Genomic DNA, 27,883 nt, shown 5'->3' on the forward strand with positions numbered 1-27,883 from the left:
CACCAAAATTTGCGTCCTGATACCCTTCTGGCCGGTGGATAAACACATGTACGAAGCGTAAGAGGATGAAGGGTGAACCACTCAGGCGGCTTCCCAGGACTCGAGAGCCGGAGGCAAGAGCCATAAAGTCAGAGACGAACGGTGGGTTCAAGTTCTAGTGAAAGAGAGCAGCCGCATGATATAGTAACATAGTTGATCTGCGAGAGCGGATCCCTCAACGGTAAGACAGGGGCGTATGAGAAAAAACAAGCCCATCGGAAGACAATGGGCCGTGGCGCGAACGGGGACTTGTCCGGGTAATGCAGCCGGGGTGCGTTTTTTGGTGGTGGGGAAGGGGTGTGTGTGTTTGGTTTGGTATGGTTGAAGGGGCGAACGAACGAATCTGCCGCCTTATGACTGGCGGCCCTAGCAAGGCAGATGTGGATGTAACGGAGAGAGTGGAAACAATTCAGAGCTGGAAATGCCGCCCCTCGATACTCGGCTCTCCGACAGTTCGTAAGGTTCAGAGGACCGAGGGCGGCCATGAGCTGTGGACTCTCTCTGTCAAGCGTGCTGTGTCTGCTGTAGGGGCCCGTCGAGCACGTTGTCATGCTTGCCCAGAGAGCATCCTCATCATGTGTCGTTACCGTTGTGCCTCAACATGTTGCCGCCCAATCAGCCCTCTGTATCCAACCCAGCGGTGAGGGTAGGCCAAAGCAGCTAAGCGTAGCGTTGCAGATTCGACTGCGTCACCCTCGGTCCTATGGGGCGATGGAGACCAAACCGGGGTGAGAAGAGCCCATGTGAGACGACCGTGTCGGTGAGTGAGAGCGACCGAATCCACCGTGGGTCTCCCCGTTGTCAGGCCCTACCTGCTCTTCTCCTACGCAGTCTTGCTTTCACACACACTCTCGTGTGCGCATGCTAATGTCGTTCCCGAAGGCTCAATGGGGAGGGTCTGACATGCCGAGGATTACCGTGGGGCACAGTGCTCGCAGAGAATGAACTTGAAACATGACGCCTTACCTAATGAAACTCACCTTGGGCTGGGAGGAGAGCGAGGGAGGGGATAGGGAGAGAGGAAACAGAGAGAGGTAGAGGGAGAGAGAATGGAATGGAAGTGGACGGGCAGAGACTGCGCCACGCAAAATCTTTCATTGGGCTAAGCCATGAGAAGAGAAAATAGAGGCTGTTTCTGCTTCTCGCCAGTTTGTATCCACTGGCGAGCTGCGTGGCGTCGAAAAGGATTGGGTGGGTTGATAGCTTGCTCCAGAGAGAGAGCCCTTGCAGGTTGTTGTCGGCATGACGAACGGCTCTTGCCAACGCAGCGAGCTTTGTTCCTTCTGTCTGAATCATAGGCCTCGACCCAAATGCCCAGATGCCTGAGGGAAGGTACCTTAGGTACCGGATGTATGAACACACATACCTGACTTACACGCCAAGGTAGGCACGTGTGCTTCGGGCGGGTAGCGACTGCCAGAACTGCCCTGCCAACTCACACTCCGCCGTGGCGCCCACATGGCAACCTCGTCTTCAGTCTGGTGTCAAGTTCAATTGGCTCTCATAATGTAATCTGCAATCCACGGATGGCGTGGTTCCTAATGCCCAGGTGTTTAGGGCTTGCAATTGAAGTCAGCTTCCAGAAGAATTCCGTGCCCCTCACCTTCGACCCCGCGCTCCTCCACTCCCCGCTCTTGCCCCTCAACTCCAACTCGGTCGTTGTCACGAAGCATGCTACGGAGTACATACCCTATTCCTGCACCTCTTTTCCTTTTCTTTTTCTCCCTCTCCCCTACCACTACCCGCACCCCAAAAATATAACCATTTTAATTCCGTTCAACAGTGGAACGAGGATCCGGATAGGAGGGGCCGGGAAGTCCCGGCCTCGTTTCGCTTTGTGCAACTGGCTATCGGATGGTCCTCCGATAGATCGGCCAAGATGTCGGTCGAGAAGGGCAGGTGACCGCCTGACAACAGGAGCGCTTTTCGGCCAGCCCAATTTGGTGCGACACTCTGACAAATCTTGGCTCTGCAAGCCACCCACAACCACGCAGGGGTGCTGAGACGATGATAGGGCAGGAACAACTCCATCACCCCGCGGTGGACATCTGGGGATCGGGGGCCATCCATTGCCTGACCTTTACCCGCACCATGCGCTTCCCGTTATCTGTTTGGTCCAGTGTGCTTGCGCCCCTGACGCCACCGTACTTGGTGGTTTGCAAAACGGCCACAGCAGTCTTGCAGCCTCGTAGAGTGCCAGGGAAGGAGAGCAAGGATGATCGGGATTTTGGTTCGTCAGGCCCTTCTTGGTTGGTCCCTCGGCCCCTGCTGGGCACCGACCCGTTTTCCGGCCCGGTGAGGCTGCTCGATCCGCGGTTGCAAGGCTTGCGCAACACATCTGCCATGCATGAGGCTAGCCCGGGCAGCCAACCCAATTGCCAGCACAGAATGTCCTAAAGAAGAAGCCATATCGCCGTCTTGCACACCGCGAGCATCCTGTCTCGAGTTTCCACGTGTCCGAGAATGATCACACCGGCAACGGACAATGACCGGTTTTCCCCCCCTCGCAGTTAGGCCTGTCCTTATCCCGCCTCGCCTGGTCATGGATCTTTGCCGCCGCGATGATTCACGACAGCGAACATGGCCGGGCTGGCAGTAAGGGTCAGAGCGATCGGATGTTGGTTGTTGGGCACTCTTGTGTATAAGCAGCGTCAAGTCAGAGCCTAGTAATGAACATTCGGGATTCGGGCTCTGTTCGGCGAAGTAGGTACGCGGTTGAGGCGATTGAATTGCTCATCGCCCTCTGACCTCACAACCTCGAAGCCCCAGTTTAGTGGCAGTCATGCTCGGCTTCAGCTTGCGCTGGGAATACATACAAATCCGTTCGTACACTACAGGTATGTATGTATGTACGTACATACGGGTATGAACACCCAAGCACGAGGCCTTGCACGAGTCAAGGTTCGCTCCATAGAACGTAGACGAGGCGGGGAGCAACAAACGATTGACGAATGACAAAGGCTATTATTGCGAGGCTCGATGGAGGGCCAAAGTGTCTTGGCCGCGGTTCCACGGAGTGCTTTGCGGCTGCCTCCGCAAGCCTCGGAGACGGCTGCGTGGTTCCGTCCTGAAGCCCTATCGGCAACCGGAAACTGGCCTTGCGCTCTTTTTGGTGGGCCGATCGGTGCCGCGGCAGGTGGAGCACGGCACCCGCGATGTCACTTCCTTGCTCGTCCGATCGGGTCTCCGACGCGATAATCGGCAGGCGCCGGGCTGTAAGGTATTTCGCTGCCGCTATGTGTAATGGCAATACTCACCGAGCAGGCTGAGACCATGCCTCACTGTTTGCTTTCAGCGTCAACGGCAGGTGCGGGCACCGCATTCACTTAGTCAGAAGGCGGATGTAAATCGAGGTACGGGGTAACTACCTGACCTCGGTCAGGTGACCATGTACGCAAGCTGAGCTGAGCCACCAACAGCGTTTGTCTGCAATCGACAGACACCCGCAGGTAAACAGTTAAGTGCTGGATAACTGCTAGTGAATGTGCCACAGGATAAAAACCTACTGAAGCAACCTCTAGCAGTCAGGGATGACGGAACTTGGAGCGTTGAGAAAGAGAACATTATCATCTACATGCTTTGGCGACATGGTAGCATCGGTGTGATCAAATAGGATAGGCATGCTTGGGAGGAGAGTCGGCATTTCGGAAACTGATATGAGGTAAGGTATCCGTATTTCTCATGAGAGTCCACGTAAATATGGTATATGCTGCTAATAAACCTGGATTAAATATTTTAGAAGGCGATGGAGTTTGTAATCCGTATTTACACTCGTTTAGTTATTTGTCGTTAGGACCGTATCAATGTTTCAAGCTTTCAATAGCAGGTCTTATCTAATCCATACACTACTACAGATTAGTGTTGGCCACAGCTGCCCGTGTGTGGGCGGTCTTGGCACTTCCACGCACATCATTAACGTTCCACTCGACCTCAAGCAACCGACGTCAAACGCTCGTCCAGCTGAATCCCGTATCTAGTGATCAATTCGGGGCATCGCAGAGAAAAAAGAGAGAAGAAGTTACTCCAGCGACGATTATCGTTTGTGCCGTCGGTCCGACCTCGCAGACCGGACCCCGACCGACCCTCTCTACTCCGTAATTACACGATCGTTCGCCCCGCCACCCCTCCCACGTCTCGTCGCAACCCGCTTCTCGCTCACTCCTGGTGTGCAGCCATGGCAGACAACAACGAGACGGGCAGCGACGCCCAAATCACCTTCAAGGTGAAGAGCTCCAACGACAAGACGCACACAATCACCATGGACGAGTCGGCAACCGTGCTCGATCTCAAGAACAAGCTCGCCGGCGCCGACTTCGAGGACATCCCCGCCGACAGGCAGCGGCTGATCTACTCCGGCCGCATCATGAAAGACTCGGATGCCCTGAGCGTTTACAAGATCAAGAACATGAACACCATCCACATGGTCAAGAGTGCCCGAAGCAACGCGCAACCCGCGGCCAGCGGTTCATCCTCGACTCCAACTCCGGCCGCGGTTCCCCAAAACATGGCCGCGGGCTCCGTTGCCGGCGACCCTCTCGCCGGGCTCACCGGCGCCCGGTTTGCCGGTCATGCCAACTTGCCAAGCGCCGACCTGTTTGGCGCCGACGGCGGGGTAAGTGAGCGATAACCACAGCTGTCCGCGGACCAAGTTGCTGACCCACGCTCCTTTTGTCGCAGATGGGCGCGCCGCCGAGCGAGGACCAGTTGGCCGATATGCTTTCCAACCCGATGATCGCGCAGACAATGAACGAAGCTCTGAACAACCCCAACTTCATCGACATGATGATCCGTACGAACCCGGCATTGGCCGCCATGCCCAACGCGCGCGAGATGCTCCAGTCGCCCTACTTCCGAAACATGATGACAAACCCGGAGGCAATCCGGATGGCGGCGAGAATGCGAAGAGTATTACAGGGCGGCGGCAGCTCCGCCTTCCCGGCCCCTGGTGCTACGGACAACACGCCGGCCGACGCGCCAGGGAGCGGAAATGCCGCGACCACGGGCAACAACAACAACAACAACAACAACGATGATCCTCTCCGGGCGCTGTTCGGCGCCGCCGGGGATGCCGGCAACGCCCCGTCCGGGTTTCCCCTCGCTTCCCTCCTGGGCATGATGCCACCCGCCTTTGGCTCCGCCACACCGGGCGCGGCCGGGCAAGCGGCGCCTGCAAATCCGCCACAGTCCCCCTCTTCGACGGAAAACAGAGATGCCCCGGCGGCCGGCGCAAACACGCAGGGCCAGGCCGGCAGCACCACCACCCAACCGGCGGCCAACCCGTTCGCTGCGCTATTCGGCGGCGCCGCCCCGGTCGCTAACGCCAACAATCCCTTTGGACTGCCACCCATCTCCCCGGAAGCCCTGCAGCAGATGGCGCAGTTGTTGGGCTTGGGTGGAGCCGGCGCGGCTTCTGCGGCGCCGCCCGACAATAGGCCACCGGAGGAGCGCTACGCCGAGCAGCTGCGCCAGTTGAACGACATGGGCTTCTATGACTTCGACAGGAACGTGACGGCGTTGCGCCGCAGCGGCGGCAGCGTCCAAGGTGCGGTTGAGTACCTGCTCTCGAACCCATAGGGAGGGGGAAGCTAGAAGGATGGTTATTCGGAGGCTGAGGGGGGGCCTCGGGCCGCCTTGGGAGTGTGGCAAGCGGTAGTCCCATGATGAGACTGGGCTCGTGAGTGAGATGGGGGAAGAAGGGAAGAAAAAATAGGATGAGCCATGATGTATGCGTATGAAGCAACTTAAATGAGGGTTGCTAAGCAGGCCATAGTATGGAGGTCATTTTTCTCTCTCTTTTTCTGCATCGGTTATTTGCTGGTATGGTACTAGTACTAGTAGTAGCCGGTTTTCCAACGTTGTGTGTGAGCGAAAAAGGGCCATCAACTATGTGTTGTGTTTGTACCTCTCTCAGATAATAACCAATTGATTCTTCAATATGACTACGGAGTACGAGGTAGTTCGTTCTAAACGGGTTATTCCGTACAGGGAATCAGTGGTATTGGCTTCGAAAAGGAGTCAAAAAGACATGGCGGAGGTTGTTGAGATAGTAACTGATTGACAACCAAACACTAGAAGAAACCCCCACGCCGAAAAAGCGGCCACACCGCCAAGCAAAGGGCCGAGACCTGAAAGCCCCTGAAGGTACCCTGTCGGAGTTGCGATTTTAAGTTTGGGGACCCAGTTTTAGCAGGTCCCGTGAGCAGCGAACCTTGCCGAGACAGAGTTGGGCTGCGAAATGAGTTGAACGCCGATCAAGGATCCTGATAGGAACTTCTTGTGTGATTACCAAGTAACTATCTTGACAGGGTTCGAGGACAGTAAGAAGAGTTCGGAGTAGACTAAAAAAAAAAAAAAAAAAAGCCTGCTGAGATGACAGGAATCAACACCTGACAAATTGACCACTATTTTGGTGCAACTAAACCCAATTCAAGAAGAGCTTGTGAGACTCTCAACTGAGCCCCTCGATCGCCTGTAGAACCAAACCACTTCGAGAGCTGCTTCATTGGACTCTTTTTCCCTCCATCTGTCTGTCTGTCTGTCTCTCTCTCCTCTCTACGCAGTCAATAGAAGTGAGTGAGAACCGCGGTTCTCAACTCACAATCCCCAACCACAGAAGATGCTTCGATGGTGAGAGAAACCCAACAACCACTTACCCCTTCTTCTTCTCACCCCTTCCCCCTCTTTCCTCCCCTCACACACAAAGATCACCGGCCAACAACGGCTAACGCGCGGCGGTTTCGATGCAAAAAGGTACCAAGCCCGCCTGGCGGCGCGGCCGCTCCTCACCCAGGCCGTCACCACGTCGATCTTGTTCGCCGTCGGCGACATAACGGCGCAGCAGCTGGTTGACAAGAAGGGCGTCGAAAAGCACGACCTGGCGCGTACCGGGCGCATGGCGTTGTACGGTGGTGGTATGTTCGATGCATTTCTTGAATTCTCAAGCGTAACAGACATATTGGGATTTTTTTTTTTTTTTTTAATTTTTTTACTTTTCCACCTCGCTTCTTTCTTGATTCCTTTTTTTTCTTCTTTTCTCTATTTCTCTTTTCCTATTGGAAGTGTTGAAAGTGGGGTAAAAGAAGAAAAGAAAAGAACAGAACAGGAAAAAAAAGGAAAAAAAAAGAAGAAGAAAAACCAGAAAGAAAGTTTATAGATTAACTAAAAGACTTAAATAGTCGTCTTCGGCCCCGCGGCAGCGACCTGGTTCCGGCTGCTCTCGCGGCACGTCAACCTGCGCTCGCCGACGGCGACCATGCTGGCGCGCGTGGCATGCGACCAGGGCATCTTCGCGCCCACCTTCATCGGCGTCTTCCTGGGCAGCATGGCCGTGCTCGAGGGCGGCTCGCCGCGCGACAAGCTCGCGCGGAGCTACAAGGACGCGCTGCTGACCAACTGGGCCATCTGGCCCTTTGTCCAGATGGTCAACTTCAAGCTCGTCCCGCTCCAGCACCGCCTGCTCTTCGTCAACGTCATCAGCATCGGGTGGAACTGCTACCTGAGCTACCTGAACAGCTCTTGAGAGGAAGAGGAAAGGAAAGGCTCGAGCAGAGAGAGAGGGAGGGGGGGAGGAAGGATAGAGGCTAGCAGAGGGAGGGAGGGAAGAGGGCAAAGTTCCATTCATGCTTTTGTAAACGTGTTCGGGTACTGGATTATAGACCAAAGCGGGAGTTTCTGGTCTGGCAGTGAGACGGGTTGCAAGGGCGTTTGCGTCTCTACTCGAATGCTAGATGGCAAGCAGACTATCGCTGCTTAGCATATTACCCATCAATCGATGGCCGTTCCCACTCAAAAAATGTCATCTCAGGCAGACCGGTAGAGAGTGGGACGGGATGATGTCGAATTGACACTGATAGCAAAGCAAACACTAGGCCAAGTGCATCAATCATGCCCTGGCTGATTCTAGCCCGTAAACTTTTATAGTTCTTTCTTTCCTTATCACGATTAATTATTTTTTTTTTTTTTTTTTTTTTTGATATTCGGGGATGCTTGAGCAACAAGAAAAGGGTCCCGGCACCCGCGCCAGCGCCCTTGTCGCCGTCGGCATACTACTATTTCATTCCAAGAGTGTAGGCGCCGTGATGGTCTTGCCAGTAACGCTCTCGAGACCTTCGCCGCCCTAGAGTAAAAAGCGGTTAGCGATGAAGACACACACTATTATTGGCAGGCCTGACAAGGCGAGAGCGAGAGTGGACTTACGTAGCTCAACAACGGGCTCACTTCGACACCCGCGTTGGGGTCCTCGCTGACCACGGTAGCGCCGGCCGCCTGCAGCCAGCGCTTGCCCTGGGCCATGATGTCGTGCTTGCTGGTGTCCGGGTCGTCCTCGCCGGTGCCGCGGGCGTTCTTGAGCGGGCTGAACTCGTCCTCGCGGCGGACCTCCAGGCAGGCGAACTTGCTCAGGTCCAGCTTGGGGAAGACGTCAAACACGAACTGCTCCAGCTTGATGCCGTTGGGCTTGGCCGGCTTGATCGTCTCGCCCGACTCGAGATCGGCGTAGTGGATCTTCTTGCGGGCGACGTGGTGCGGCAGCGTCTTGACCCAGGTGGGGATGCTCTCGAGGAAGCGGAAGGAGTAGTAGTGGTTGACAATGTTGGCGGCGCGGAACTTGAGCACGCCGGGCTGCTGGGGGTCCTCCTCGGCGGCGATCTGCGGGTCGATCTCGCTATACTCGACCACGTCTGGCCGGCCGTTCTTGCTGACGATCAGGCCGACGCTCTCGGTCGCGTTGCGCTTGCGCACGACCTTGGTGGCGATGTCGACGTCCGCAGAGGCCGAGAAGCCGATGAAGACGGGATCGGCCACCTTGACGAGGCAGTTGTCCACGCAGTAGGCGTGGATGTGCTCGATGCCGCGCCTCTTCATGTCGTCCAGCACCTTGGCCTCGACGAGGGCGTTGTAGAGCCCGCCGTTGCCGTCGGGCGCAACCGCCACCTTGGCCTTGCTCTCGAGCAGGATCTTGCCGTCGTTGGAGATGCAAGGAAGGACGCCCTGCTCGAAGATGAAGACGTTCTCGGGCTTGAGGCCAAAGTAGTTGTGCTCCTTGAAGAACCGCTCGGTAGGGCCGCGAGTCGGCCCGGACGTCATGACGTACCAGGGGACCGTGACCTCGGCGCCGGTGCCGGCCTTCTTGGCGGCAAGCTGTTCGACTTTGCGGATGCGCTCGGCCTGGATCTGGAACAGGGACTTGGCGGACGGCAGGCCGATGTCGAAGCAGCCCTTGGGCTCGGAGCTGCCCAACCGGGTGCCCTGGCCGCCCGCCATGAGCACGACGCCGACCTTGTTGGCTGCGATCAGGTCGAGACCCTGCGAGTACCAGCGGTCGATGTCGGCGGGCGCCGAGTCCATGATGCTCGCGCGGGCCGAGTCCGGCAGCGGCTCGAGAGACGGCGCGGCATCCTGGGCTTGGGGCGGGGCAAGTGCTTTGGCGGCGATGGTGTTGATGTACGCGGGGTCGAACTGGCCGAGTTGCTGGTACAGTGCAGCCTTCTCGGCGCTCGAGAGCGAGTCGTAAAAGGTGAACACTTGGCTCTGTCCGGCGAGCGTGTACTTCTCCTTGAGCTCGGACAGCTGCTGCGCTGTTGGCTCCTGCGGGGCATTTTGGACTGAAGCCATGGTGCGGAGAAGGAATTGACAAGGAACAAATCGAACGATTTGATGCGTTGCAATCGGGGTTGGGAAAAGAAAAAAGAAAGATTGGCGATGCTCCGAGGGAGGTAGAGAAAGAGGGAGAAAATTACTGTCAACAGTCAACAAGAGAACACAACCTTTTCGGCCAGCGGAATCCTTTTGAAGCCCAACAAGACGAGGTAAGGAGTCCAGACAACACTCCCGTTCGATACGAATGCCCAGCAACCACAGCCCACTTAGAACATGCTATACGGATGTCGCTACCAAAAGAACTGGCTCACCGCCAAATTTGACCGGCAGAATGAAACCGCTAAAAGCAACATAAAGTACAGTGGGGCAAAGCACTATAGCCACTAAAGCCTAGGCACCGTGGCCGATTGTTAGTGAAGATACCTTCTAAAACTTTAATGACCTTGCATGGTCCGTGCAGAAAGGCGGTGAGCCAGTTCTTTTGATAGCGACATCCGTAGTTAGTTAAATGCGGACGGTGCCCCGCAGTCAGCGCCGTGCCGGCGCCACGTCCCCTGCTGCGAGCATCTCGGCCCCACGGAAGACCGACAGGTCCCCACCACCTGCAGCAGGTTCGGGGTCCTATTCGCTGAGATGGCAGGGGCGGTCTGAACTGCCGGGACCGCGCATTCATCGCACGTTTCCCGCAACTTCCCTCCAAGCATCTTTCCGGCTCTCAACTCTAGTCAAGATTTCCACACGACCACAAGTTTAAGGGGTCTAACGTAGAGGACGGGCCAAGTGCTCAATTCTCCAAGACAAGTCAGTAAACTGGTGGAAACATCAACGCGGAATGCTGCGCTAGTTGAGTTTGGCGCATTTGCTGCCTCTGAGTTGCCACTGCAAGCCCCAGAGGCCGAGGGGCGGATTAAGACGGCAGCCACATTGAACGATCATCCCTGCCGAGGAAAAAAAGAGTTGGGAAAGCGATGGTTTTGACATTAATATCTAGTCACCGCTGCTTCTCCTCACCCGATTGACAAGAGGCCGAGAAGCTCTTGCTTTGTGCTCGTTTGGTCCCGAGGAAAACAGCCAACATCAGCTTCTACGGATTAGACTCTCACGATTCAACCACAACTCAGCCGCCGGGGGAAGACGATGGGCGCGGATATTACGGAGGACACCCGCCCGCCGCCGACTTTCCAAGGCCGCCTGCAACTCGAGAGCTTCATGTTCAAAGCCGGTTTCGCGACTGCCGGGCTACGGCGGAGCCCGCGCCTCTCGTCAGCGTCTTCTTCATCATCGGCCGCAGCACTCCCGGTGCCGCCGCCACGGCGGGCCTCGCGCTCCCCGTCCAAGCGCAAAGCGGACCCTCCCGATGAGGACGATCTCAAGGAGGAGGACACCTCCTCGCCATCTACTACCCCGGCGGCCACCAGCACCACCATTACCATCAGCGCCACGGCAACAGCAACAGCAACAGCAACAGTAACCGTAACCAGGTCCCCTTCCCGCAACAACAGGTCCAAGCGGGCCCGGGTCCCCTCCACCTACGCGCCGCCGTCGGCATACGCCCACTTACCGGGCCTGCCGGACGCGCTGGCGCCGAACCTGCTGGTGCTCTTCGTCGGGCTGAACCCGGGCGTCGAGACGGCGCGGACGGGCCACGCGTACGCGCACCCGACCAACCTCTTCTGGCGGCTGCTGCACTCGTCGGGCGTGACGCCGCGGCTGTGCGCGCCCGCCGAGGACCGCCAGCTGCCGGCGCGGTACGCCCTGGGGCTGACCAACATCGTCGCGCGCCCCAGCCGCAACGGCGCCGAGCTGAGCCGCGCCGAGATGGACGCCGGCGTCGCCGTCCTCGAGGCCAAGATCCGCCGCTGGCGGCCCGAGGCCGTCTGCCTCGTCGGCAAGAGCATCTGGGAGAGCGTCTGGCGCGTCCGCCACGGCCGGCCCATCCGGCCCGCAGAGTTCCGCTACGGCTGGCAGGACGAGCGGGAGAACATGGGCCGTCTCGACCGGGACGGGTCGCAGCGGCCGGTGGAAGAAGAAGAAGAGGAGGAGGAGGAGGAGAAGGAGAAGGAGAAGGAAGAAGGGGTCGTGTACGACCCGGATTGGAAAGGGGCAAGAGTGTTCGTGGCGACGAGCACCAGCGGGCTGGCAGCGACGCTGAAGCCCAAGGAGAAAGAGGAGATATGGAAAGAACTGGGGGACTGGGTCGTCAAGAGGAGGGCCGAGAGGGCAGCTGCTGGTGATTCTGTCGCGGTCACCGCAGCCACAGACACCGCGGCGGTCTAAGTGACTCAAAGTGAGCCGGTTTGAAGCTGAGCGTGCCTTTTCCCTCCCATTAAATAAGACACCGCACGAGGGGAACAAGTTCATCAGCCATACCATACTTGTTGAAGCATTAACGTAACCTATCTGCCTACTGCGCTCCAGGAAGTCGCGGAGAATGGTTCGCGGTCGGCCTTATCCCAATAGAGCCACACCGACCGTCATAAACACTCATTGCGTCTACTCCCCCCTCCACCCCCTAAAAAACGCCTCGTTATCATGGGTATAACCAGTACCGGAAGAAGGAAGACAAAAAGCCGCCGTCAGAAAACGATTGAGGATATACACAAATTTCTTAAAGCTTTGCAAAACTCGAACCAAGTGCAAGGCCAGCCCTTCTACGCCGTCAGGACGATAGCGCAAACGGTGGCGACGACGGGCCACCATCCGGCGTGGTGCAGCAGAGCGCGCAAGCCACCCCCGGCGGCGTTCCCGGCGGCGGCGGCGGTGCCGTCGGGGAGGGTGCCGTTGACGAGGATCGTGCTGGTGCCGTTCACGTCGGCGACGTTGACGAGCGTCTTGTTGAGGGCGGCGTAGCTGCCGTTGCCGATCAGGTCGTCGAGGTAGTCCTTGTCGCGGTTCTCGTCGCAGCCGCAGTCGGCGTTCGACGCGCAGGCGCACTCGACCGGCTTGGACTCGGTGCGCTGCGACGTCACGTTGAAGAACTCATACTCGTCGTCAAAGCGGTAGATGTGGGCGCCGTAGAGCCACAGGCCCGGCCAGAAGGCGAGGGCGCTGGCCGCAAAGAAGACGGGGACGATGCCCGACGGCGACCGGCTGCCGGCCCGGTAGGGCGTGGCCGCGCCGCCGCCGTAGAATCTGCCGCCGCCGTAGGCCGGTGCCGGGACGGGACGAGAAGGGTTTCTTTATTGTAGAGACCTACGTTAGCGGCCGTTTGAAATCAAAACATGCTGAACCAACGGAGAAGCAGTCAAACACACCGGCCTGACGAAGATGATCCGCTACCGGAGCCGCCTCGGTTGGAGCCGCCGCGGGAGGAGCTAGACCCCCCGCCCGAGCTCGAACCGCCTCTGTCTCTGCTCGCTTACTCCACGGTCACCACCGGCTCAGAAACAAGGGGAGCACACCGTTGATGGAGTAGGCCTGAGCCGTCCCACGGCCGGCGCGAGAGTAGGGGCAGAAAGAAAATAAAATAAATAAATAAATAAATAAATAAACAGAACTTACGATCCCGATCCGGATGATCCGCGCCCGCCACCACTACCGCTGCTTCCGCCGCGACCGCCACCTCCGCCTCCGCGACCGCCGCCGCCTCCGCCGCCCTTGCGCTTCCAGAGCTCCTCGGGCGCCGCCTCGTCGCGCTCATGAATCTGCACCGACTGGGGCTTCGCAAGGTCCACGGGAGGCGGCGCGCCGAGGGCGCCGAGGGCCGTGTCGCTGAGGAGTGCCGCCGCGAGGAACAAGGACGTGAGTCTCATGTTTGGTGTGTGGATTGAAATTGAGTCGGTGGCGTGACCGGATTAGGTACCACCTTGGGAAGGTGGGTGGGGAGGTGAGTGCCTGAGGTAGTGGTATGTTACTACCTAGGAAAGAACTCTGAGCTCTGTAAGGTGCCTTCGGATGGGGAGGCGAGATGCAGATGTGCGCGGGCGAAATTCCCTAAGCGCGACTAGGTGGCGCTGTGGTAGTACGGAGTACGTAGGTTTCAAAGAGTCAAGGAAGACGGGGCCCGGATGCGGCAGAAGACGGGGACCCGGCTTTGATATACAACCTGCGGCGATTGAATTGTCATCAACTGCCCAAGTAGGGAAACATTTGGTGGCTGGGGCCACCGCTAAGCGGACTGTCACCACGAAGAAATGGGTTAAGTCGTATGCCAAGAGACCCCGTGGCGTACTTTCACGTCGCCGATGATGGCATGCCTTCGTGGACCGGCTTTCTCCTGCCAAGGCAGCGTTACCCGAAAACTCCGTACAAGGAGACCCTCACTTTTCGACTCAAGAATGACCCGAAAGCAGCCTGTTCTAACCTGCTGGGATTGAAGAAACCGCACCTTCGGCTACCGGGTTAAGTTGTTCGTCTGAAGCCGTAGTAGGTACCTAAACTCAACTCGGGTAATTTACTTCGTTGTTATTCCCTCGGAACATGTCCGTTTCCATGGCTGCAGCTTCCTGATGGAGCTAGTATACGGTCTCTATACAAGGAAGTTACACATGCTGGATTGGAAGGGTCCGGTGTGCCGTTTGTGGATGCAGTTGCGAACGCCCAACTTAGCACAAGATCTCCGCAACCTAGGTGGCTAATTATCTAGTGGTATGTAACGGGCCACTGAGGCTGTGCGCAGTTAGTGGATTCCGTAGCGCGGTCGCTGGCAGAGTGACATACATACACTAGCCTAAATACGCCGAACGTTACATAACAAATAGCACACGGTTCCGTACTTCAGTGTGTAGTAAGGCGTCACGGTGCATGTAAGAAAGCATTGCCTTGCAGTCTGCCTGACCGACATGATCGTTGCCATCAATCCCTCCCAGTCATTAATTCATCACCGGGCGACCCCATATCATTCGAGCCGTTTTCTGTCCCGACCCACCCAAAGATCCGCGGCACCTGTTCGTTCCTGCGGACAGCTTCGCACAGCAGTATCTCCATGTCTCTGCGGGCGATAGAAACCCCAGTGTGACTACGGTTCTGTCGGTCCACCCGACCATGCCATCCTCACAACCGCCGAGCAGCGATCGATCCTTGCTGGATAGGCTGAATGCTCTCAAACCCACAAGCATCACATTTGACAAATCAGCAAAGTAATACTGCCCCGTCTACCACATGCTACCCACAACAATTCATTTAGATTCTACCATGATCGCCATCACCTTCACCACCACTATCATCGTTATCCGCCTTGTTGTGAACACATCGGGCTAAGAAACGTTTAAAAAAGCCCCGCAAGTGCGACTGGGCCAGGGACCCGATCGGAGTCGAAAGAAGATGCCTTGACCGCTCGGCTACGGGTCCTCCGGAGTCAGACCAGCGGCGAGAAGCCCGGCGAAGGCGCTCCTCAGACACAGGGCCGCGCTCAGCAGCCAGGCAGACCGGACGCCGTGCGCGATGGAGCCGGCACAGCAGCATCGCCTCTCGTAGATCAGGCGGGCACTCAGCCATCATCGGTATCTCCAAAGGGTCACCGAAGCCCCAAGCAAAACATGTTCTCCCATCAGATCGCCGACTCGCAGGTGGACGATGAGGAGGCCGTGGACGAGCTTCTCGAGGCTCTAGCAGACGAGGACTTTGAACTGGCCGCAGCCGAGGATGAAGAGCCGGCACCTCGGCAAAGCCGAGACGACGAGGCAGAGAGGGTGTCTGACCTCTTGCGCTCGCTGCAGCATGACGCCGGGGCGTCGACTCCCCAGGGCTCCAACCCGCCGTCGGCCGACGACTCAGACCATTCAGACGGCGAGCAGATGACGCGCGCCGTCGAGACGGTGCTCTCGCAGATACGCGACGAGCTACGCTCCCTCCCGCCGCCTGGAGCAACGCTCGCCAAAGAGGACGATAACCAGCCCGCGGAAGACTGCCAGCAAAAGCCTGGTGAAGTGGAGAGCGCGGAAGCCGAGAGAGGCGCGGGTCTTCAAGCTCCCGCCCGCGGGGCCGCGGACCGGCCTGGGGACAGGGACGAGGACGGAGGCGGAGACGGCGACGAACCCTCGTTCACCCTCCCCGCGGTTCCCTCGCAGCTCCCCGACCCGGCCACGACGACGACGACGACGATGGCAACCGACGGCGGCGGGGACGACTTCGAGAAGGACATCTCGGCGCGCCTGGCGTCCCTGCGCGGATTTGGGTCTCTCGACGCGCTCGGGCTGCCGTCGGCGCCGACGTTCCGTCCTCAAGACCGCCACGGCCAGTCGTCATCGGTGCCGGTTGGCAAGAACCTCCTGCGACCCAGCAGGTACTCTGACGAGGACCAAAAGACGTGGTGCATCGTGTGCCTCGAGGACGCGGCGATTAGGTGTATCGGGTGCGACAACGACGTCTACTGCGCCCGCTGCTGGAAGGAGATGCACGTGGGACCCTCTGCCGGCTACGACGAACGTGGCCATCAGTGGGCGAAGCTCGAGAGGAACGCTCCTCGATAAATGTTTTCCGAGACTTGGCTACATGCATCATGCATCCCCGGGTCGGTTATGGGTGGTTCACCGCACTTGTTCTACGATATTGGGAGGCCTCCCGGTTCAATCCATCATAGACGAACGTATTCGCCAGATATGAATATATGTATAGTACGCTTCTGACGCCAACAGATGACAGAAAGCCGCCAAGCCCATCCGAACTCTTTTGACCAATCCTTCCCATTCTTGTCCAGTCCAGTAGAGAGAAAAGAAAAAAAAAAAGCAAGAAAAAAATATCAGTTCGGGACTTGCACATCAAACCAAGTCCGTTAACCAGCCCGTTGCAGAGCCATCAAGACTCTGCCACATCTTACCTTGTACTACCATGTCCGAACCGAAGTGTGTTACAATCTTGGTTCCCTTTCGTTTCCTTCCCCTCTCATATTCCATTACCATTACCGCCAACGATACCCCCTACCGTAGCCCTACCCTACCCTTTTACGTCCTTGATCCGGAACCGGTGCCATTCCCGCTCCCCACCGTGCCGTAACCACCTCCTCCTTCCTCATTCTGGCCGCCAGCGCCGGCTGTCCCCCTCGCCCGGCCAGTGATGTCGCCCCACGTGGCGCCGAAGCGCCGGCGCGTGCTGGCCAGGAGGCCCTCCTCCTCGTCGACCTCGGCCTCCTCGTCGAGCTCGCTGAGGCTGAGCCTCGGGGTGCGGAAGAGGCTGGTGGCGAAGACGACGAGGAAGACGGCGAGGAAGGCGAACTGGGCCCAGAAGGCGACGGCGCCGAAGACGGGCCAGCCGAGGGTGACGCGGTTCAGGAAGGTCGACACGACGGTGGGCGTGCACACGTCGCGGGCGGAGGGCTCGCGCGCCAGCTCGGAGCAGGGGCGCACCATGTCCGGGTGGCCGCGGCAGTCCGCCCGCGAGGGGACGACGACGCCGCTGCCGCTGCCGCTGGCGATGCAGAAGGTCTGGGTGCCGTAGGTGGCGTACTGCGGGGCGACGAGCATGGCGACGTCGTAGTCGATGGCCAGGACGGTGAGGGCCAGGAGGACGGTGGCGACGAGGAGGGCCTGGGGCGCGGTGCGGCCCTTCTTGAGCTGGAAGACGCGCACCCACAGGAAGCGGATGCCGACGGCGGCCAGGCCCGTGACGGAGCTGCTGAAGAAGAGGAGGACCAGGAGGGCGGTGAGGACGTAGTCGACGGGGAAGACGCGGGCGGCCTGGACGAGGATCCAGTTGGCCGGCTGGAAGACGTTGAGGTGGCCGAGGATGTAGCCGCAGTGCTGCTTGCAGACCGAGTTGGCGGCCTTGTCGATGGCCGTGATGAGCATCGACACCCAGACGAGCAGGGCGACGAGCAGCAGCAGGATGCCGCCCAGGAGCTTGAGCGGGCGGAAGACGGCCTGTGCCTTGGTCCAGGCCCGGTAGATGCGGCCGCGGCCGTCGCCGCGCGCCTCGGCCGCCAGCCGCTCGCGGCGGACGAGGGTCCGCTCCTCGCGCAGGAGCGCGTCCATCTCCCTCCTGTCCTTCTGCGACATGCCGCCGGGGCGGCCGGCGTTGCGCATCTCGAGCTGCCGCTGGAGCTCGCGGTTGCGCTCGAGGGCGGACGCCGTCGTCGCCGAGAGCTGCGGCGCCGAGATGGACGGGGCCGACTTGATGAACGAGATGGGGAGGAGGGCGAGGCCGGAGCCGGTGTAGACGACGTAGAGCAGGGTGCCCAGGGTCATGAGCAGGCCGACGCCGAAGGTGAGCGCCTTCTCCCCGTTGTTCTCGGCGAGCAGGCGCTTGAAGTAGTCCAGGTCCATGTGCCTCCCCGCGTCTTTGCCGGCGGCGGGCACGAAGAAGCCGATGAGGAAGAGGACGACGACGAGGAAGACGAAGCCGAGAGTGTACTTGAAGGCCCGCCACAGGCGGTTGGCCGGGCTGCTGGTTCCCTCCTCCTCCTCGACCTCATCGTATTCCTCGTACCAGAAGTAGGTGAAGGGGATGACGACCAGGCACAGCAGCGCATCGAGGGTGTAGAGCGTGTAGTAGACGATCCTGAGCGTCAGGAGGATGCCCTCGACGCGCTCGGGCGTGGCCCAGTCCTTCTTGGCGCCAAGGTGGGCAGAGGAGGTAGACGAGACGAGCGCAATGTCGACGGGGAGGAGGAAGACGGTGGCGAGGAGGGCGGTCAGGCTGAGGACGGAGACGGTGCTGACGGCGACGGATCGCTCGTGCGGCGTCTGCCAGGTGAGGGTGGTGATAACGGAGACGATGAGAACGAGGACGACGGCGACGGCGTACGCGACCCAGATCAGACTGGTCTGTAGCAGACCTTCCGACGCCATCTTGTCTTTGGTTGTCTGGGTCTAGACGTATGGTTTGTTCTGTTCTGCTTCGTTTCTGTTCCTGTTCCTGTTTCTGTTTCTGTTTCTGTTCCTGTTTCTTCCTCTTATTTATCTGCGGCCGTGAATCCTCGGGAGCGTTCGGCGAAGTCGGGTCGAAGCAGCGGGTTGGAATTGCCGATGCGGCAGCTGCACTCTCATCCGCTGGGTGTTAACGAGCGGAGCGATCATGCTAGGGGAGGTGCGAGGTTCGAGGTGCGAGGAGGGCGGGCAGTTGGGGGGGTTAGTTATCGAACCACGGTGCTGCAAGTGAATGGGCATGGGATGGGGAATCAATGGATTTTGGAGCTGTGACGCAATGCCGCATACTTGCGGTAGCTTTGACAGGTTGACGATTGAGTTCTGTGTGGGGCTAGTATGTCAGGGCGTCAGGTAATGTCGTAACTAGTTGGATACGGATTTAGACTACTCCGTACTTTTTAGTACTTTTACGCCAGGTTTATTCACAAATTCCAGTACTTACACTAGCTACTTGTGGTAACTTGGAATCCCTGGGCCAAGCACACTAACGCGGGGGCCTCGAACCTGGCGGCGGGCAGCGATTCCTGGCGACGGCCAATCAGTTTCGTTCGTTGGCTGCTGAGGTTACCCAATTCAATTCAAAAGCTTCCCGAGTTTCGAAGCTTCAACAGCAGAAAGAAAGCACCCCATCCACACTCTTTCAGCACGCGCATTTCACGCCAATTAATCCTCCCCAAGTGGAGAGATATGCGGCGGAGGCATACGCGATGCAGTGCTATACAGAGCTGACGCCGCCGACGGCCGTGACGCATTCGACGACGCTGCAATTCATCCCCGGGCAGGGCACGAACCTCGTCGTCGCCAAGTCGTCGCTTCTCCAGATATTCAGGACAAAGGTCGTTGCCACCGAGCTCGATGCATCGCAGACCGGCATCGGCGGGAACCGCACCCGCAGCGCCGCGCAGTACGAGAGCCGGCTGGCCAACGACGACGATGGCCTCGAGGCATCCTTTCTCGGCGGCGACAGCCTGGGCCTGAGGACCGACCGCGCTAACACGACCAAGCTCGTCCTCGTCGCCGAGTTCCCGCTCGCGGGCACGGTAACGGGGCTCGCCCGGATCAGGACGCCCAAGGCCAACAGGAGCCACGACGGCGGCGCGGGCCATGCGGGCCATGCGGGCCATGCGGCTCATGGATGCGACTCGCTCCTCATCGCCTTCAGGGATGCGCGGCTCAGTCTGGTCGAGTGGGACGCCGAGCAGCACACCCTGTCCACGATATCGATCCACTACTACGAACAGGAAGAGCTCCAGGGCAGCCCGTGGGCGGCGCCGCTGAGCCACTACGTCAACTTCCTGGTCGCGGACCCGGGCAGCAGGTGCGCGGCGCTCAAGTTCGGCGCCAGGAACCTGGCCATCCTGCCCTTCAGGCAGGCCGATGAGGACATTGACATGGGTGACTGGGATGAGGAGCTGGACGGTCCGCGCCCGGAAAAGGACCCGTCGTCGAACGCTGTCGTGAACGGAGCTAGCAACATAGAAGACACACCATATTCACCCTCTTTTGTCCTCCGACTCTCCAATCTTGACCCAAGCCTGCTCCATCCTGTGCACCTGGCCTTCCTGCATGAGTACAGAGAGCCCACCTTTGGCATCCTCGCCTCGGCCACCGCGCCCTCCAACGCGCTCGGCCGCAAGGACCATCTCGTCTACATGGTCTTCACCCTCGACCTCCAGCAGAAGGCCTCCACCACCATCCTCTCCGTCTCCGGCCTGCCCCAGGACCTCTTCCGCGTCGTGCCCCTGCCCGCCCCCGTCGGCGGCGCCCTGCTCGTCGGCTCCAACGAGCTGATCCACGTCGACCAGTCCGGCAAGCCCAACGGCGTCGCCGTCAACCCCATGACCAGGCAGTGCACCAACTTTGGCCTCGTCGACCAGTCCGACCTCAACCTCCGCCTCGAGGGTTGCGCCATCGACGTCCTCACCCCCGACCTCGGCGAGCTCCTCGTCGTCCTCAACGACGGCCGTGCGGCCGTCGTCACCTTCCGCATCGACGGCCGCACCGTCTCCGGCCTCGAGATCAAGATGCTCCCCGAATCCGCCGGCGGGTCCCTGATCCCCGGCCGCGTCTCCACCCTCTCGCGCATCGGCCGCAACGCCGTCTTCGCCGGGCGCGAGGAGGGCGACTCCTTGTTGCTCGGTTGGGCCAAGACACAGGCCCAGACCGGGCGGAGGAGACTCCGGGCCAGGGACGCCGCCGCCGGCGCCGGCAGCGGTGGTGTGGATGCCGAGGGTGCGGAGCTCGCCGAGGGAGACGAGGACGTGGTGGCGGAGGGGGAGGACGAGGACGAGGACGAAGAGGACGAAGACGACTTGTACGGCGAAGAGTCGGCGCCCCGCCAGCAGCCCGTCTCCGCCGCGAGCAGCTTCCTGAGCGGGGACGTCAGCTTCCGCGTCCACGACCGGCTCCTCAGCGTCGCGCCCATCCAGGCGCTGACGTACAGCCAGCCGGTCTACCTGGCCGGGAGCGAGGAGGAGCGCAACTCGGCCGGCGTCCGCAGCGACCTGAACCTCGTCTGCGCCGTCGGCCGGGACAAGTCGGCCGCCCTGGCGACCGTGAACCTGGCCATCCAGCCGAGGGTCATCGGCCGCTTCGAGTTCCCCGAGGCGAGGGGGTTCTGGACCGTCTGCGCCAAGAAGCCCGTCCCCAAGAGCCTCCAGGGCGACAAGGCCGGCAACTCCCTCTCCAAGGACTACGACACGGCCGGCCAGTACGACCGGTTCATGATCGTCGCCAAGGTCGACCTAGACGGCTACGAGAAGTCGGACGTGTACGCCCTGACCGCCGCCGGCTTCGAGGGCCTCGGCGGCACCGAGTTCGACCCCGCAGCCGGTATCACCATCGAGGCGGGGACCATGGGCAGAGGCAGCAGGATCATTCAGATTCTCAAGTCCGAAGTCCGATGCTACGACGGCGGTGAGTTTCTTATTTGTTCTTTTTTTTCTTTTTTTTTCTTTTTTTACTTTTTCTTGGCTGACGCGTCCGCCGGCCAGACTTTGGTCTCAGCCAGATCGTCCCCATGCTCGATGAGGAGACCGGCGCGGAGCCCCGTGCGGTCAGCGCGAGCATTGTGGATCCCTTCCTTCTCATCATCCGGGACGACTCGAGCGCCTTCATCGCCCAGGTCGACAGCAGCAACGAGCTCGAGGAGGTCGACAAGGAGGACCCGATCTTGGCTTCTACCAAGTGGCTCACCGGCTGCTTGTACGCCGACACTACGGGCGCCTTTGCGGAGGAAGCGCCAGGGAAAGGGGGCAAGCTATCTCAAAGCGTGCTGATGTTCCTTCTGAACGCCAGCGGCGCCCTGCATGTAAGCGCGCCCCGATAATCCCCCCCCCCCTTTCCTTGCCTTGTGGTTTGGCTTGGTTGATTTCTGACATGGAGACAGATATATCGACTGCCCGACCTGTCGAAACCGGTCTATGTCGCCGAGGGGCTGTCCTATATTCCCCCAGGGCTCTCGGCCGACTACGCGGCGAGGAAAGGGACGGCAAAGGAGACCATAGCCGAGATTCTCGTTGCGGATCTCGGGGACATGACGCACAAATCGCCGCATCTCATCGTATGACAACCTTGTCCATCCCTTGCTGCCCCCCCCCCCTTTTTTTTTTTCTTTCCTCTAGTGGACAATGGTTGACGTGCCGCAGCTTCGCCACGCAAACGACGACCTCACCCTGTACCAACCGTTCCGGTATAACACGGGGTCCGGCCTCGAGTTCTCCAAGACGCTCTTCTTCCAGAAGCTCCCGAACACGGTCTTCGCCAAGAGTCCAGAGGAGGCAGACGAAGACGAGGCGACGCACCAGCCCCGGTTCCTCTCGATGCGTAGGTGCGCCAATGTCGGGGGGTACAGCACCGTGTTCCTGCCCGGCGCGTCTCCGAGTTTCATCATCAAGTCATCCAAGTCGGTGCCCAAAGTGCTGCCACTGCAGGGGACGGGCGTGATAGCCATGAGCCCCTTCCACACCGAGGGCTGCGAGCACGGCTTCATCTACGCAGACTCGCGGGACATCGCGCGGGTAGCCCAGCTGCCGCAGGACTGGAGCTACGCGGAGCTCGGGCTCGCGGTCAGGAAGATCCCGATCGGGGAGGACATCGCGGCCGCCGCGTACCACCCGCCCATGCAGAGCTACGTTGTCGGCTGCAACACGCCCGAGCCGTTCGAGCTGCCCAAGGACGACGACTACCACAAGGAGTGGGCGCGCGAGAACCTGGCCTTCAAGCCCACCGTCGACCGCGGCAACCTCAAGCTCGTGAGCCCCATCACCTGGACCGTGGTCGACTCGATCCAGATGGAGCCCTGCGAGACGGTCCTCTGCGTCGAGTGCCTGGGCCTCGAGGTGTCCGAGTTCACCAACGAGCGGAAGCAGCTCATCGCCGTCGGCACGGCCCTCACCAAGGGCGAGGACCTGCCGACCCGCGGCCGCGTCTACGTCTACGACATTGTCGACGTCATCCCCCAGCCCGGCCGCCCGGAGACGAGCAAGAAGCTGAAGCTGATCGCCAAGGAGGACATCCCCCGCGGCGCCGTCACCGCCCTGTCCGAGATCGGCACCCAGGGTCTCATGCTGGTCGCCCAGGGCCAGAAGTGCATGGTCCGCGGCCTCAAGGAGGACGGCAGCCTGCTGCCCGTAGCCTTCATGGACATGAGCTGCTACGTGACGGCCGCCAAGGAGCTGCCCGGCACCGGCCTGTGTCTCATGGCTGACGCTTTCAAGGGCGTCTGGTTCACCGGCTACACCGAGGAGCCCTACAAGATGATGCTGTTCGGCAAGAGCGCGACGAGGCTCGAGGTCCTCAACGCCGACTTCCTCCCCGACGGCAAGGAGCTCTTCATCGTCGTGAGCGATGCCGACGGCCACATCCACATCCTGCAGTTTGATCCAGAGCGTAAGAACCCCCCCCCTTTTTTTTCCCCACTCGCCATTCCTTAATCGTTTCTGCTTCGTTCATGCCTTTTTTGTTCTCCCTGTTCCCTTCGGTTCCAGACGACTAACCTTTGTTATCTGTGTGCTCTTCCAGATCCAAAATCCCTCCAGGGCCACCTCCTGCTGCACCGCACCACCTTCAACACGGGCGCCCACCACCCGACCAAGTCCCTCCTCCTTCCGGTCACCACCCCGGCCGACCAAGAACGAGACCGCAAACCAGCCGACCCTTCCTCCTCCTCCTCCTCCTCCTCCTCTTCTTCCTCCTCTCCCTCCTCCCCTTCCTCCCCCTTTTTCCCCTCCACCTCGTCGTCAAATCATCAAAACCAAAACCAGACCCAAAGCCGCGAGCAGCAGGCCACAAAAGACCACCAGCAAGCCAACGCGGGGGCGGCCGCCGCGCTCACGTCCCCGCGCCCGCACGTGCTGGTGCTCGCGGCGCCGACGGGCGTCCTGGCGGCGCTGCGAGCGCTGCCCGAGTCGGCGTACCGCCGCCTCTCGTCGCTGGCCGCGCAGCTGGCCGGCTCGCTCCCGCACGCGGCCGGTCTCAACCCGCGCGGCTACCGCCTGCCCGACGGCGTCGCCTCGTCCTCGTCCCCGTGGTCCTCCTCCTCCTCCTCCTCGGCCGTCGTCCCCGGCGTCGACGCCGGCGTCGGCCGCACCATCGTCGACGGCGCCCTCCTCCAGCGCTTCACCGAGCTCGGCATGGCCCGTCGCGTCGAGCTCGCCGGCCGTGCCGGGTACGCTGGCGGCGTCGGCGAGGTCAGGGCCGAGCTCGAAGGCGTCCTCGGCTGGGCCGGGCTGAGCTACTTCTGATTTAAGCCCCCAACCCCCGCCGGGCCCCGCACACCTTCCTTGGCGCGGAAGAGAGTGCGGATATATATATATATGTTTGTGTGTGTGTGGGGGGGGGTGTTCTGAGAATGTTCCGACGACGACGGCGATGACGACGAGGACGATGACGCAGCGTCAAATCACGGGTGTGAAGAAGAGGTGGAGGAAAATTCTGCGTGGAAGATTAGGCGAATAATAAAAAGGAGCTGCAAGGAGCTCTCTTGGCGTCTTTTGACATGTTATCCAACGTTGCTACCTACCTACCGAGGATCATAGCGCTAGCTAGAACACGGTCATCATGTATCATCTAATTGGCGATGTCATTGCTATTATTATGGAGGCCAATAATGGTGGGCTACTTTTACTTCTGTCTTGGGCTGCAGAGTCTTAACTGTCGCAGGCCACGAGCAGCACCTGATATTTGTTGACTGGACATAAGACAACCCAGAAACGAACAAGGTCAAAACATCCTTGATTGCCGTCCTACTTTGTGACAAGATCAAAACCATACGAAATACAACTCATACCGGTAAACACATCCCATGTACCCCGTCTATAGCTGAAGTGCAGACCTAATCAAGTCCAGTTGCCGCCAAGCCCACCCTTATAGCAGTTTAGTAGTTTCCAAAGCGATCACAAGTCCTCCGAACCGCACATATAAGTCATGCCAAACCCGGCCAGAAGGGTCTCAGGAGCCCGCCTCGTCACCGGCCCGCTTCTTCCTCAGGCTCCCGAACCGCCTCTTCAGACTCTGAGCGATGTTCTTCCCGGTAGTATTGCTCCTTCCCAGGCCGGACGAGTCGCCTCCGTAACCATCATCATCACCACTGTCATCTACTATGCCCGGCGGCAGGCGCTGATAGGCGCCATTGGCGCTCAAACTGCGCTGGCGGACGTGGGCAGTGCCGCCTTCCTTGGGCCTGCCGTCGCCACCGCCGTTGCCGCGATTACCTTGGCCCCGGGATCGCATCTCATAGTACACGTTTCCGCTGCCCGAGTGGAAGGCGTTGGAGGCTTTGCCGCGGCGGGCTTGGTCCTGCGAAAAGGAGGGCTCGCCCTTCCCTTTGAGGTCGTCGTCGCGGTAGCGCTGGTTAAGGTCGTTGTTAGTTCGGTGGCCCGTCAGTGATATATCAGAAACTTGGGCGGAAATCGAAAACTATGGTAGTTAACTTACCATATGGTCCCACCGCTTGTACGGCCCGCCTTCGGCATCTTCCTCCCGCATCAAGTCTGCGCCTTCTTCGTACTGCATTGTGCGTCCGGAAAAGTCCCTCATGCCCGGGGGGATGACGGCCGTCCCTTGAAGAGGAACGTGCTTGACCAGCGAGTCTTTCACAAACTCGGAGGGTGTGGCTTTCAGGGCCTCGATGTTGGTGCTCCGGACGGCCTCTAGGGGGGCATACTTCTTGTCGAGGTTGCGCGCCTTCATGGCGGCGTCGAACGGACCGCCATGGTGATAGACGCCAGGGACGGGCCCGGTGACGTCTAGCGCGTCGATGGTATCGTGAGGCTGCTGACGGTGGCGGTTGTGCAGGTGCGGCGCGCGGTCTGCGGCGCGGAATTCCCGGGTGAGCATGGCAAGTGGGCGGTGGGACATGTCGCCCGGGTACCGCTCCCTGAGCGAGCTGGCCCGGCGTGGACGGGTTCCTTGTCCGCCGTCTTTGGCCCTCCGCTCATTGGTGAGCATCGCGGGGGGAGGGTGGGACCTGTCGTCCGGATAGCGCGCGGCGAGGGAAGTGGCACGGCGCCGGGACACGTTCTGATCTCCTAGCGCAGCCATTGCGTCTACGCCAGGCTTGGGGGATGATACGCTATTGGCTCTGACCAGGATAGTACCCTGGTTCCAGCGAGTAGTCGGCGGGCTGGCAGTATAGAGGGAACGCTTCCGCTCCAGACTTGAGAGTGGTGGATACTGGGAGTGTACGACAGAAGGCGGAAGAGGTTTGCGCTTTACGCTGCTGGCCCGGGGGCCTAGGACACGGCGCAAAAAAGGCAGCTCGTCGTCGTCCGAATCTTCAACGGCAGTCGCTTTGTGCGCCTGGCCGGGATGGTCCGGATGAACCGTGGACGGTGCCGGATAAATGGCACACACCTGGCTTGGCTTCGGGTCGTAGAGAGGACCGAGTATGTAGTCGGATGCCTGTGGCGGGATATAAGAGGTTATGTGTTAGCGTCTCGTTATGATGACGATGAAGGATGGAAAGTTGACACCAGTATGAGACGGAAGAAGAACAATTTGGGTCTAAAAAGGGCAAAAAAGCGGCTTTCCCGGCGGCTCCTGGACCTAAGAGAAAGGAAATTCGACAAAGGTGTGCCTGGGACTTGGCAACTTCATTCCCTGGTTCCACGATGGGACGTGGAAGTGGAATGGAGTGACGCAACTCAAGAGGGCAATTGCCAGCGACGGCCATTATCCCGGCAGCCACACGAGACGTGGTGTCGTAATAGTGGGCCACTCCCCCCGAGGCCGCGTCAGACTCATACTGTGAATAAGAGGCTCATGGTATAATTCATAGAGAGGCTTCTGGTGGGAATTTCTAAAAAAAGCAAAGAAATATCGAGAAATAATTTCTCGGAAAAGTCGCTCAAGAGAAACGGGAAGGTGATAAAAACACCAGCTTTGACGATGCGGGAAACGGGTTTCGGCGAGATGGCATTTTGCCCGGCATCTTCTCGATATCAACGCAATGGGATCTGGAGCAGGGTCGCGATAACCGATGGGAAGAAGGAGAAGGAGAGCTCACACATTGCTTGTTGATGGAGATGCCATGGGGACTCCTGCCTTCCATCTTAACGTAGTAGCCGCAACGGCCAAGCAGCGCTTGTAAGTGCTGTAGAAGTGGGGCGTAGAACTCGGCAGTACCAAGGAAGTTGCACTGTAGTTATTCCGTGCGTAGTGTGCACTTTCTCCGTATACACCAATTTTGCACTCATATGTTGCTAACATGGGGGAGCGACAGGTCGTTGAGGAATTGTGAAGAAAAGAAGAAAAGGTTTGATGCCTTCCTCTTGAACAGCCAGAAGATGATGGTTAACTCGTGCGACCATGGATTGTCGCCACAGCCAAACCACCAACGAGGTCCGACCTGACCTCATGATCCGCAAGCCCACTCCACTTGAAGAACCAAGTGCCCGCCGTTTGAGCCGGAGGAGGGGTCCAGGCCACGAGACCCTGGCGGTTCCGTCCCATCGGTTGGACGCGCATCCAATTGGGTGGAAGAAAAAAAGAGAGACGAGGATTGAGCAAAAACGCACTGCATCTCGCAGCCAAACCCGGCTTTCAGGAGCTATCAAGTCGACTCGTGGGTCGAGCTTGTTTTGCTCCGCGGTCGCTGTTCGGGCGGGGGGAGGGGGTTCCGGAGCGTCGTTGCAATCGGGTCCCGGATCGCACCGTTGCAACTCTAGAACGTGGCCGTGAAACGGCGACTAGCATCGGCCCCCTTTGGCCACCTGCGCCGGGACCGCGCCGCCCCACACAGAATCAGAAACAGAAACGAAACGAAGCAAAAAAATAAAGCCCGCAACATCAGCCGGGCCGCAGGCCCAAAAAGAAGGGTTATTACCGAAGACTGGGTCATCAATTTCAGGGCAGCCTCGAGACGTCGTTGATTCCCTGCCCAATGCCGCTAGTCGACTACGCCTCGGACTCGGACGACGCCTCGGCCGCCAGCACCGAGCACCTCC

The 27,883-nt window shown here is 59.4% G+C and overlaps 11 protein-coding genes across 11 annotated transcripts; 7 read left to right on the forward strand and 4 right to left on the reverse strand.

Moving 5' to 3' along the window:
* The first annotated feature begins 1,666 nt into the window (after nucleotides 1-1,666).
* P884DRAFT_255185 (uncharacterized protein) lies at nucleotides 1,667-3,024 on the forward strand. The gene has a single exon (XM_069440967.1). It carries the CDS (start codon nucleotides 2,047-2,049, stop codon nucleotides 2,434-2,436), a length of 390 nt encoding a protein of 129 aa, XP_069300376.1. The 5' UTR covers nucleotides 1,667-2,046; the 3' UTR covers nucleotides 2,437-3,024.
* Nucleotides 3,025-4,213: 1,189 nt separating this feature from the next.
* On the forward strand, nucleotides 4,214-5,613 carry P884DRAFT_192770 (uncharacterized protein; the record flags this gene model as incomplete). The annotated part of the gene is made up of 2 exons (XM_069437699.1): nucleotides 4,214-4,651; nucleotides 4,717-5,613. 2 exons carry the CDS (start codon nucleotides 4,214-4,216, stop codon nucleotides 5,611-5,613), a joined length of 1,335 nt encoding a protein of 444 aa, XP_069300377.1.
* A 766-nt stretch (nucleotides 5,614-6,379) lies between these two features.
* P884DRAFT_236743 (uncharacterized protein) lies at nucleotides 6,380-7,605 on the forward strand. The gene is made up of 3 exons (XM_069440008.1): nucleotides 6,380-6,666; nucleotides 6,790-6,950; nucleotides 7,215-7,605. The coding sequence occupies exons 1-3, from the start codon at nucleotides 6,656-6,658 to the stop codon at nucleotides 7,556-7,558; spliced, it is 516 nt and encodes a 171-aa protein (XP_069300378.1). The 5' UTR covers nucleotides 6,380-6,655; the 3' UTR covers nucleotides 7,559-7,605.
* A 487-nt stretch (nucleotides 7,606-8,092) lies between these two features.
* P884DRAFT_192467 (nucleotide-diphospho-sugar transferase) lies at nucleotides 8,093-9,651 on the reverse strand (the record flags this gene model as incomplete). The annotated part of the gene is made up of 2 exons (XM_069437678.1): nucleotides 8,093-8,155; nucleotides 8,236-9,651. 2 exons carry the CDS (start codon nucleotides 9,649-9,651, stop codon nucleotides 8,093-8,095), a joined length of 1,479 nt encoding a protein of 492 aa, XP_069300379.1.
* Nucleotides 9,652-10,352: 701 nt separating this feature from the next.
* On the forward strand, nucleotides 10,353-11,877 carry P884DRAFT_217164 (uracil-DNA glycosylase-like protein; the record flags this gene model as incomplete). Its single annotated transcript, XM_069439337.1, has 2 exons — nucleotides 10,353-11,626; nucleotides 11,669-11,877. Coding segments are annotated over exons 1-2 (1,062 nt in total), but the record flags the coding sequence as incomplete, so codon positions are not given.
* Nucleotides 11,878-12,100: 223 nt separating this feature from the next.
* On the reverse strand, nucleotides 12,101-13,501 carry P884DRAFT_75251 (uncharacterized protein). Its single transcript, XM_069446064.1, has 3 exons — nucleotides 13,138-13,501; nucleotides 12,891-12,986; nucleotides 12,101-12,813 (listed from the first exon to the last, which is right to left on the reverse strand). The coding sequence occupies exons 1-3, from the start codon at nucleotides 13,386-13,388 to the stop codon at nucleotides 12,288-12,290; spliced, it is 873 nt and encodes a 290-aa protein (XP_069300381.1). The 5' UTR covers nucleotides 13,389-13,501; the 3' UTR covers nucleotides 12,101-12,287.
* Nucleotides 13,502-14,851: 1,350 nt separating this feature from the next.
* On the forward strand, nucleotides 14,852-16,196 carry P884DRAFT_255195 (uncharacterized protein). Its single transcript, XM_069440968.1, has one exon. The coding sequence runs from the start codon at nucleotides 15,114-15,116 to the stop codon at nucleotides 16,044-16,046; it is 933 nt and encodes a 310-aa protein (XP_069300382.1). The 5' UTR covers nucleotides 14,852-15,113; the 3' UTR covers nucleotides 16,047-16,196.
* Nucleotides 16,197-16,198: 2 nt separating this feature from the next.
* Nucleotides 16,199-18,691, reverse strand: P884DRAFT_236755 (uncharacterized protein). Its single transcript, XM_069440009.1, has one exon. It carries the CDS (start codon nucleotides 18,357-18,359, stop codon nucleotides 16,518-16,520), a length of 1,842 nt encoding a protein of 613 aa, XP_069300383.1. The 5' UTR covers nucleotides 18,360-18,691; the 3' UTR covers nucleotides 16,199-16,517.
* A 363-nt stretch (nucleotides 18,692-19,054) lies between these two features.
* On the forward strand, nucleotides 19,055-24,647 carry P884DRAFT_217171 (CPSF A subunit region-domain-containing protein). The gene is made up of 5 exons (XM_069439338.1): nucleotides 19,055-21,353; nucleotides 21,431-21,747; nucleotides 21,826-21,999; nucleotides 22,085-23,327; nucleotides 23,460-24,647. The coding sequence occupies exons 1-5, from the start codon at nucleotides 19,145-19,147 to the stop codon at nucleotides 24,179-24,181; spliced, it is 4,665 nt and encodes a 1,554-aa protein (XP_069300384.1). The 5' UTR covers nucleotides 19,055-19,144; the 3' UTR covers nucleotides 24,182-24,647.
* A 3-nt stretch (nucleotides 24,648-24,650) lies between these two features.
* On the reverse strand, nucleotides 24,651-27,108 carry P884DRAFT_282633 (uncharacterized protein). The gene is made up of 3 exons (XM_069443609.1): nucleotides 26,944-27,108; nucleotides 25,374-26,339; nucleotides 24,651-25,286 (listed from the first exon to the last, which is right to left on the reverse strand). The coding sequence occupies exons 1-3, from the start codon at nucleotides 26,986-26,988 to the stop codon at nucleotides 24,888-24,890; spliced, it is 1,410 nt and encodes a 469-aa protein (XP_069300385.1). The 5' UTR covers nucleotides 26,989-27,108; the 3' UTR covers nucleotides 24,651-24,887.
* An 8-nt stretch (nucleotides 27,109-27,116) lies between these two features.
* Nucleotides 27,117-27,718, forward strand: P884DRAFT_75282 (uncharacterized protein). The gene has a single exon (XM_069446065.1). The coding sequence runs from the start codon at nucleotides 27,246-27,248 to the stop codon at nucleotides 27,615-27,617; it is 372 nt and encodes a 123-aa protein (XP_069300386.1). The 5' UTR covers nucleotides 27,117-27,245; the 3' UTR covers nucleotides 27,618-27,718.
* Nucleotides 27,719-27,883: the final 165 nt, after the last annotated feature.

The sequence above is a fragment of the Thermothelomyces heterothallicus genome (assembly GCF_042370625.1).
Source record: "Thermothelomyces heterothallicus CBS 202.75 unplaced genomic scaffold P884_scaffold_3, whole genome shotgun sequence".
In the NCBI taxonomy this organism is placed as follows: domain Eukaryota; kingdom Fungi; phylum Ascomycota; class Sordariomycetes; order Sordariales; family Chaetomiaceae; genus Thermothelomyces; species Thermothelomyces heterothallicus.